The 10,340-nt window shown below is 36.2% G+C and overlaps 1 protein-coding gene across 2 annotated transcripts; it reads left to right on the forward strand.

Annotated features, from left to right (window-relative positions):
* The first annotated feature begins 315 nt into the window (after positions 1-315).
* Positions 316-9,959, forward strand: LOC147514695 (chromatin remodeling protein DDM1-like). 2 transcript variants are annotated; one of them, XM_086584710.1, is made up of 16 exons: positions 316-421; positions 610-684; positions 779-1,012; positions 1,115-1,210; positions 2,445-2,791; positions 2,874-3,063; positions 3,187-3,362; positions 4,953-5,022; positions 5,109-5,298; positions 6,457-6,552; positions 6,630-6,724; positions 6,807-6,926; positions 7,549-7,668; positions 7,757-7,855; positions 7,951-8,061; positions 9,398-9,959. In XM_086584710.1, exons 2-16 carry the CDS (start codon positions 616-618, stop codon positions 9,638-9,640), a joined length of 2,256 nt encoding a protein of 751 aa, XP_086440836.1. In that variant the 5' UTR covers positions 316-421; positions 610-615; the 3' UTR covers positions 9,641-9,959. The 2 variants fall into 2 exon arrangements, with proteins under 2 accessions (XP_086440836.1, XP_086440845.1); XM_086584719.1 differs by having other exon boundaries at positions 370-421; positions 616-684.
* Positions 9,960-10,340: the final 381 nt, after the last annotated feature.

Genomic DNA, 10,340 nt, shown 5'->3' on the forward strand with positions numbered 1-10,340 from the left:
ATGTTAAAATAAATGAAGATCACTATAATTGGTTCCCCACAATGTTTTGTGTAACTACCAAATACGAAACTGGGTTAAGAGATAGTGGGACGTGGGTTAAAATGTTAAATAATTGCTACTGTACAGTTAGCTGAAGAATAAGAAAACGTGGAATGTATCTCGAGGTAATAATGCTTGATTCAACCAACGTCTCTCAACTTTCACCTTAGAAGATAAAAAAAATAATATAATTTTCAAAATTCAAAATTTACCGTATCTAGTGGCACCAGTTGTAAATCATATGTACTTTCCATGTCACAAATATCCCACTTTCCCGCCCAAAAACACTCCGTTAATATTAGCAGTAATTACGGATACCTAAAAAGCAACTCTTCCCACTCCCACATTTATTCCTTCTCCCCCCAAACTCTCACACAGATAGGTAAACCCTCAAAACTCTAAAACCCACCTCTTTTTTCATTTTACATTTTTACCCTCTAAAACAACCTTATTTTCTAGAAAAAAAAATCGTCTTTTTCTCTCCTATTCATGTTTTAAACCTTATTCTAGTGTTTAGGTCATTTATTACTCTTACATTTGTGTTTTTATTGTCTGGTAACTTTTTTACAGTGACAGATGGCTACTTTGGTGGAGGTTAAAGAGGAGTCTTTAGCAGATTCTCCAACTTCTGTTCTTGAAGACGAGGTAATTTATTTATTCATTTAAAAAAGATCACATTTTTACCCTTTTTTTATAATATTTATGCATGTTAATGTGGTTTTTTGGAATGAATGCGTAGGACATTGTTAAGAAAGAAGTTAAGATGGAAAAAGAGGGTGAGGAAGAAGTTATGTTACTTGAAACACGTGTTAAGGAGGAGGGAGAAGAAGAAGAAGAAGATTGTGATGGAGGGGAAAAGACGGAACCAGCCCCGGTGCTTAGCAACAATCAGTTTAGTAAACTAGAAGAGCTTCTCACGCAGACTCAGCTTTATTCGCAGTTTCTATTGGAGCAAATGGATGAAATCACCATTGTAAAATTTTAAACTGCTATTGTTGTTTGAATTTGGAATTTAGTTATTATATTTGTGTTGTTTGTGGGGTGCTAATGGAATGTTGAATGTTGATTTTATTAGAATGCGGCAGAGAATCATGTTAATGAGAAAGTGGTTGAAGAGAAGAAGAAGGGTCGTGGTGGTAGAAAGCGAAAGGCTGCTCCTCAACAGAACACTGTAAGTTGTTATGTGTTTGGATCTTTTTTAAGTTGAATGGAGAATGTATATTATGGTTAGTGTAGAACCAATACTTGTCATCACTTGGTTTGTGAACCTTTGCATGAAAGTCCAATTACCACACATAGATTGTTTAGTTGTAATATAAGCACAGAAGAAATTTCACTTTTCAAATCCAATAGTGCAACATTATAAGAATTTTTATTCCCTTAAATTTGTCCTCTAAGAAGCAACAAGTTAAAAACCTTTAAATTTTAGAACTAACAATTGACACCCTAAAATTTGAAGTACTCAATGTCAACAATCCTGTGATTCACTCATTCACGGGTATGGCTGAGACACGGCATTTTCAGTAAAAATATGAAGTGTCCGACACACGACACAGGTATGGTTTCCTTCTTGAGTGTTGAGTAGATGTAAACAATTAAGAGTTTGAATACCAAAATCAAATATCGAGTTTTAGTGGCCATGTAGCTTGATTTTATTGAGGAACAATAAAAATGGGGATTCCGAAATAATTGAAGAAAGAGATGTAGTCAATAATTCAAAGAGATCTATTGTTGAGACTGGAGCGGTTCACTGACCAGTTTTTCTTTTCAAGAGAAGTGGAAATTTGGAAGAGTAGTGTGAGAGTAATGATCATGGGTTTTTTTAGGGGTAGACTAGTGCTATGAATAATTGGGTTTTGGTAGTTGTCCTTTTCACCCAGGTGGCTAAGTTGATTTTGTTTTAGTTATGTGACATTGGGTCGACGTAGTTGGTCTTTTTAGTACTAGTTGATTTTGTTCCCACAGCAATTGTGTGTGTGTGTGTGGGTGGGGGGGGGGGGGTGCTAGGCCGCACCTGCCCGTTGAACCGCCCCCGAGTCCAATAGTGTTACCAACCCAAAATAATAATAAGATATGAACATGCTCCACGTTCTTTGTGTGTTTTTCTGTGCTTAAACGGCTGTCACATATACATCATGCTCGTGAGTCTTCCTTTGAATGTGCCTCAATATCGTTATTCTGGTGAGGACTAATGGATGTTATTAGTTTATTGTTTGAAGCAAATACCATCCACTCCTGATAGACCTGGACTACAAGGAACTTTAGTTTGATTTTTCTCTTCCCTTGTGGCGTATTAGTGTTTAGTTCAGTAAGTGCAAATATGATATGCATATTCTCTCTTTCCACACAAGTATACTTTTGCTTTGTTCTACAGTACTGACATTTCATGTTGTGATTGTGCTCAGAGGAAAGCCCAGAAAGCAGTTGCAGCAATGTTATCTAGATCCGAAGAAGGCGGGAAACCTGAGGATTCCGGCCTCACAGAAGAAGAGAAAGTTGCTAAAGAGCAGGCAGAACTTGTTCCATTGTTGACAGGTGGAAAGTTAAAGCAATACCAGCTCAAAGGGGTGAAGTGGATGATCTCATTGTGGCAAAATGGACTTAATGGTATTCTAGCAGATCAAATGGGGCTTGGAAAGACAATTCAAACCATTGCATTTCTTGCTCATTTGAAAGGGAACGGTTTAGATGGCCCTTACTTAGTTATTGCACCTCTATCTACTCTTTCAAATTGGGTAAATGAGATTGAAAGGTAAAATACAATCTTTTTGGTCTATCTATTCGTTCATTGCCTCCTGCCATCATATTCTTACCTAAGAAAGTTGCACATTTAGGTTTACGCCTTCAATTAATGCAATTGTTTACCATGGAGATAAGAAAGCTAGGGACGAGTTAAGAAGGAAGTACATGCCCAGAAATGCTGGTCCTGAATTTCCAATTGTTATAACTTCTTACGAGGTTGCAATGAATGATGCAAGAAGATGTTTGAGGCATTATCAATGGAAATATGTTGTGGTAGATGAGGTTAGTTATCTCAACAAGTAACTAAACCCTTTTCCTCTTCTTGCACCCTGAGACAGAAAATCACCTTTTTAATTGGTATGCTCTCATTGTTTTTTTGTGTAACCAAATTATTTCTTGCTGAAGGGGCATCGGCTGAAAAATACAAAATGCAAACTATTGAGAGAGTTGAGGTATTTGCACATGGAAAACAAGCTTCTGCTTACCGGAACACCATTGCAGAATAACTTGGCTGAGCTGTGGTCATTGCTAAATTTTTTGCTGCCTGACATTTTCTCTTCTCATGCAGAGTTTGAGTCATGGTAAATAATATTATTAGTTTGATATATATATTGCTCATGCTATTTGCTATTCACTTTACAATTGTATCTTTCAATGAGCCGCATTGCTATCTTTTAATTGAATTCCAAAAACTCTTATATTTGTCCCTTTTAACCTAATAAAACAATTATGTGTATCTATTCTATGTCAAGAAAAAAAAATTAGGACTGTCTAAATGGTCCTTTTTCCATGAGATGCGATGTTCTTATAAAAGTTTGTTGTTGCTATTCATTAAAAAAGAGGAAAATGGGTTTGTGCATTGGTGCTTGGCTGACCGTGAGGTCTTATCTTTTTTAGCTAAGTAAGCCAGTGTGTCCATTTATGTGAAACATGAAATTATTTTGTTTCTAATATTTGCCAGGACCAAATGATTGTCAATATTAGATTAAACATTTGTATGTTGTTTAGCTGTTTCCAATGACCAAAATAATTACACTTCAATCTTCCAGAAGTTCTAGTGGAGTGAAACATTTCAAATTCATTGATCAATGCATTTGAATTCCTAAACCTTGATGAGATATGTGAGTATGGATCTGTCTTAGGTGTCTCGACAAACAATATATTGCAAATACTTACGCAGCATATCTGTTATTTTGACCCATGACCTGCATTTAGTAACCTAACTCAGTCACTTGATATTGTCTTCTTGGGAAATATTCTGAGGAAGTTTATAGTCCATACTTCCCTACTTTCTGGGACATCAATGTAAAGTTGCAGATATGAGTATGCACTGTATCACTTATTAGAGCTTTTGTTTTGTTTATTATGCGCACATTATAGCCACATTGTAAATTAATCCAAACAAAATCATGGACTTAAAAGTTGAATTAAGGGCTGATTTTTTGTAGATATGATCTTCATTGTGAGAATGATCTTCATGGTGGGGAGATCATCTCCACAAAAAACTAGGCCTTAATTCAATTGTATGTTGAAAATGTGGCTATAATGTGTGCATAATGAATGTGCCTCTATCCCTCCCCTATATATATATATATTCTGTAACAATGTATTTACTATTCTTGAGAGTTTACACTTCATAGAAGTTTATGAGGTGACCGATATGCAGTTTTTGACCGGTAAATTTTAGTTCTTGAAAGTGCATTCGCCATATCCTTTTGCGGTTGGAAAGTGGGGGTATGGCTATTGCAAAACACAATGTGTCACTATTTAATAGTGTAGAAACTTATATTTGGCTTTCCTCCCCCAAAACATTTATCTTATTTTTTTTTCCCTATAATTAAAGCATTATCTTATCATTGCTACCATGTAAGAGTTCTTATATGCAGACGAGGCCTTGCAGTTGGGAAAACAAGAAACTGCTATCAACCTGTCTTGTGGCTGCATACATTTTTCACATTTTTCCCAAGCTGCAAGCCTTACGAAGAATTAAATATAGTAAAAAGAAAAGAAAAACAAAATGTCTATCCTCTCATTTACTCTTTTTCTCCTGTATTGATGGTTTTGAAGCTTGAAGAAAAATGTTGTTGGTTGATGCATTTTGTATATATATAATTACTCCTTTGATATTATCATTTCGGCGTGATTTGGCTGACTTTGAATATCGTGATCAGGTTTGATCTATCAGGCAAGGGCAATAGTGAAGCTCAGCAGGAAGAGTTAGAAGAGAAACGAAGGCTTCAAGTATGCACCCTCGCTATTGATGTATTTAGTTTCTCTTTTATTATCTGATAATTTTATTTATTCTAATTGAAATTAATCATTGGCAGATTGTACCAAAACTTCATGCAATCTTACGACCTTTTCTTCTCCGAAGGTTGAAGTCAGAAGTTGAGCAGTTGCTCCCTCGAAAGAAAGAGATAATTCTGTATGCAAATATGACCGAACACCAAAAGTACCTTCAAGAACATTTACGCAAAAGAACACTTGAAAACCATTTACGAGAGAAGGGAGACGGAAGTAAGACATCATTTTTATTTATGCCAAGTAAATTTAGGTTGACAATTTAAGGTTTCACTTAACGGCTAAGGGCTTCTCCAATGAGGGGTGTGGAGTTACACCTCCACATAGGCGCCATTAGGATTTTAGAACTCCCACTGCACACCAATGTATCGTTTGACGATATCCACACTTGATTGCTCTCAATATGGAAGTTTTTCAGATTTGGAATTTTAAGAAACGGTTGTCACAAGTGAAGTTCCAGTTTAGTATTAAAGAGGGACGTCACTTTAAGTGCCACCGGATTTATTTCTAAACCGCACACGATGTCAAGCAACGCCTGTGGATTTTAGCAATTCGTAACAGCGGAGAAGATATCTCCTCTTGGTTTTCAAGTTAAGAATTACATACGGTATGCAGGTCCCATTGGGAGTTCTTTTTTAGATTGGGGTGTAAGTTTTTCATCTTATATGGTCTACACCCCCCATTGGAGATACCCTAAAAGACTGTCGAGTGGAATGCAGTCAATGCACCATTACGATACTTGTAAGGGATCTTCCCGCAGAGAATAGTGGTATTCCGGGTGCACATGGAAGGCGTCAGGAGCCCATTATTCAAAGGTCTTCAGTAAAATATCTCTTTTAAATAATGCTTGAGAATGCGGTGGTTTCGTTTGCAAAAGGAAACTTGTGCATAAATTTGATAGCCATCTAATAATTGGTATTTCAACTCTCATGTGGAATTAAGATAATAAACTCTTAGATTTGCATGTAATGGGCTTGTATATGGTTGGCATTTTTCCTATAGGCTACTAAGTGCTTGCTAGGCATATTCCCAGATAATAGCAGTCCCCTATTGCATATGGAAGTTGGCAGAACCCAATTAGTTAAAGGTATTCAGTAAAAGATCTTTATTGAGACTTTTTAGGAGAAGAAAACAGATCCATGGTTTAAATACCTAGAACCTTCTGGCTTCTGATTTGATCAAAATTTCATATTTCAATTCTTGTGTGGAAATAATCAAATAAACCTTTTAAAGATGCTACTCAGTGGGATTATATATAGGCTTCTGAGTGTTTTTTGTGACCTTTTTCCAATTTGTAGTTATGTACTTGTAGTTTTTGGTTAGCACTATCTTCTGCCTTAATTTCTCTGCTAAGCCTTGATGCTAAATTTGCAGGGAACTGCATGAAGGGCAAACTAAACAATCTGATGATTCAACTTAGGAAGAATTGCAACCATCCAGACCTATTGGAGTCAGCTTTTGATGGGTCATGTATGCACTTTGCAATCTTCTGTTTTGTTTTATTAGACATTCAGCTGGTAACATTGTCTTCCTTCTTTTGTTTACAGACCTTTATCCACCTGTAGAACAGTTAGTTGAACAATGTGGAAAATTCCGCTTGCTGGACAGACTACTAACAAAACTTTTTGCTAGAAAGCACAAAGTAAGTTAACAATCTCAGGTCACTTTTTATACTTAGATTTAGAGCTGTCAAGTCTTTCTTCTGAAGTTGTTTTCTATATCAGGTCCTGATATTCTCTCAGTGGACCAAGATTTTGGATTTAATTGAGTACTATTTTGGTGAGAAAGGGCTAGAGGTCTTTAGAATTGATGGTAGCGTGAAGCTGGATGAAAGAAAAAGACAAGTATGTATTGCTAATTAATTTACTCTCTTAGCTGTAAATTAGTGTATGAGGGTATAATAATGCAAATCATGGTTAGGCTGTGTTACTGGTAAAAGATAATGACATTGTTCCCCCCCCTCCCCCCCCCCAACTGCATCATTAAATCTCGACAGTTGTTTCAAAATCCAAGTAAAGTCTGCAGTGGCTACTTGAAAGTGATTTGTGCAAGTTACATGTTGGGTTCCTAACTTCCTACCTGTCAATTATTTTTGGAGCTTCTAATAATCAGAAAGTATATTCCCCCAGATGGAAAACAGTTGACTTTTGTGCTTCAGAAACTATAAGAACAGTCTAGGACAAATACGGTAGATTTGAAAGTTACAATTGTATTTTGAATTAAAATTTCCTTTCTTTGATACCACTATCACAAGTTTAGGATTTTTGTCAGTGGTTCATCACTTTCATAAGTGCATTATGCATTCTGTGACTGCAGATGATATCTTGTATGTTGGGGTACATGAAATTTGGATTATGAAGTTTTTTGTTTTGTTTTATGTTGGAGACCTGGTATCTTGCGTTCTTGTTGGCTATATTGTGGAAATAATATTATTTCTAACATTCAATACTGTACAATGATGGGCAGATCCAGGAATTCAACGACGTCAACAGCAATCTGAGAATTTTTCTTCTTAGTACTAGGGCTGGTGGTTTGGGTATTAATCTCACTTCTGCTGATACATGTATATTGTACGACAGTGATTGGGTAAGCTCTATTAATGGTCTCCCCATCTTGAAGCATGATGAATTCTTGTGCACTCAACTTAAATAAGTATGTTGGATATGCTCTTCAGAACCCTCAAGCGGATTTGCAAGCCATGGATAGATGCCACAGGATAGGACAAACTAAACCGGTTCATGTGTATAGGCTTGCGACTGCACAATCCGTAGAGGTGATTTGTTGATGACTCATTTCTCTGTGGCATTTATTAGAGTATGTTTTTAGAATCCTCGGCATATGAACTAAATAGTCTGTCTTATTAACTAGGGCCGCATTTTGAAGAGAGCTTTCAGTAAGTTGAAGCTTGAGCATGTGGTAATCGGAAAAGGCCAGTTCCAGCAGGAGAGAACCAAGTCTAATGGATTGGATGCCCTTGAGGTTTGTTTGCAGTGCATCTTATTGTGTTTGTAGTCTGGTGTTTTTGATATTATATTAAACGTCTTTCTTTTTTAGCTCGAGTTTGCAACCTTTCGAGCACTGAAATGTAAATGATACCATTATAGTTGGGAAGCCTTAAGAAAGGTCCCCAGTCTTCCATGCCAAAAAAAATCTAAATTCGTTGGTTTGATACTCTGATTCGACACTCTAGATAATGGTCAGGTATCTTATGGTTGCTGTTAGTTTTATCATTACTTAGATATCAATACTCATTTCATGTGCACCTCTTAGTCACTCGTTCATGTGATTGACATAGAAATGAGTTGAATAGACAGAATTAAGCTTAGCCACTCCTTATAAAGTATGGATCTTTCTGAAATTTCCTTAGCCAAAATTGAGTTCGTTCTGATTTATCCAACCACTTGGCACATACTGTCTAATTTGTCATAAAGTATGGCTCAGAAAAATCATCGGGGCTAAATTAGAGAGTACGATAAATTGGACTGATATTTCTGTTATGGTTGAAAATGTTGAAATCAACTGATTTGATAAAGATGATTTCCATGACAAGATCATCCTCAATTGAAATCATTTGTCAACTCGTATAAATGTGAGCCTGTGAATGGATGCAAAATTATGTAAATTACTTGTCATAAGTTGTCCTTTTGTTGAATTACTTTATCTATCTGTAAAGGACTAGATATTAACCAACCTCGTACCCATCTCAATATATCAATCGTTGGAAATATGTTTGGAAGGCTAAGAATCCTTTTAGAGTTTTCATCTTTCTCCTGGTTCTTGGTTTGGTACAGGATTTCAATCATAGATAAACTTAGAAACAGGAAAATGATTAATGTGTTTTTTGGTTAACTGTGTTATAATTCTGTGGAATCTGTTGTTTACATCCTACCTCATTGTCCTTATTCCTTGATATCAAAACGTTGTTTTTATCCTTTGGAGTATGAGGTGGCGGGTGTTTTAGGAGAAACTTTTGGGCCTTTTTCTTTAGGAGATTCGTTTGGGCCTTATGCTTTCTCTTAGGTTCTATAATCAGAGGGAATGATGTGTTCTTTATGGTTGTCTCGTTTGTTTTATGCTTTTCTTCTAGCTTGATTTTGCTTGTTCGAGGATATCTCATCCTACCTCATGAATTAATTTCTTTTGCCAATAGATGTACTTGATTGTTTACCCCTTTAAAATGCGTGACATAAAAATTTGATGCAGGAATTAATTTGTTTGTCAATGTTAAAATATGACCGGCTTAGTTTGTTATTCACTTTCTTTTTCCTTGTAATGATGTATACAATTGTAAGGAAATTCAATGTCGATGTTACAGGAAGAGGATTTATTGGCTATACTTCGAGACGAGGAAGATCCTGAGGAGAAACTGATTCAGACAGAAATAAGCAATGAAAGTCTGGAGAAGGTTTTGGACCGAAGTGATTTGATCAATGGCCCTGTGGATGGTAATGATGATAAGACCAGAGTCGTGAATAGTTTATACCCCTTGAGAGGGCCAGGCTGGGAGGTGATAATACCGACCAAGACTGGTGGAATGCTGTCTGCACTAAACAACTAAAGAATTATGGCTGTTGGTGATTGTAAGGTTCTAACTTAGGGCAGAAATTTTGGGTGCCTACTGTGAAAACCTATTGCAGTACCATTTTCTTTTTTAATATTTTGGGAAGACCACGAAGGCTTTGCGAGGTGATTTCTTTATTCTGGTTGGAGCTAGCTTTTGTCTTTTTTTCTTTTTGTAATTTTGGGAAGGACAAGGACCATCTTTATTCTGGATGGAGTTTAGGATAACTTTACTGATATCCATAATGGAGACAAAATGCATGTGAAATACTGCGCACGAAGTCCACAAATATATTGGAAGACATTGTTCTGAACAAGTTTATGACTCAACTTCTTTTGTGTGTGTTTCACATCACTAATTTAACTATTAGTTTTTTGGTGAAAAACTGTCATTAGTGTTTTTTATGAAGAGTGCCGTATATGGTCTCCGGAGTCCGGACATCTTTACAACAGATGGAAAATCCAACATACAATAAGATGAAAAACATTTTGATAATCTTTCCTAATCATGCTACTTCGCAAGCTTCACTTTGCGCTCTGATTTAGCTAATTTGAGTCTGCATTAGTTTTTGAACCTGTCATACGAATGGGTGCTGTTATAAAAGTATTAGCAACTATGTATAATTATGAGATACCACTCATCCAAATTTTTTGCAATGTGAAAATACCATTTTCAATAAAAAGAAAGAACCCACTTT

Source organism: Coptis chinensis, chromosome 2 (assembly GCF_015680905.1).
Source record: "Coptis chinensis isolate HL-2020 chromosome 2, ASM1568090v1, whole genome shotgun sequence".
NCBI classification, from domain to species: domain Eukaryota; kingdom Viridiplantae; phylum Streptophyta; class Magnoliopsida; order Ranunculales; family Ranunculaceae; genus Coptis; species Coptis chinensis.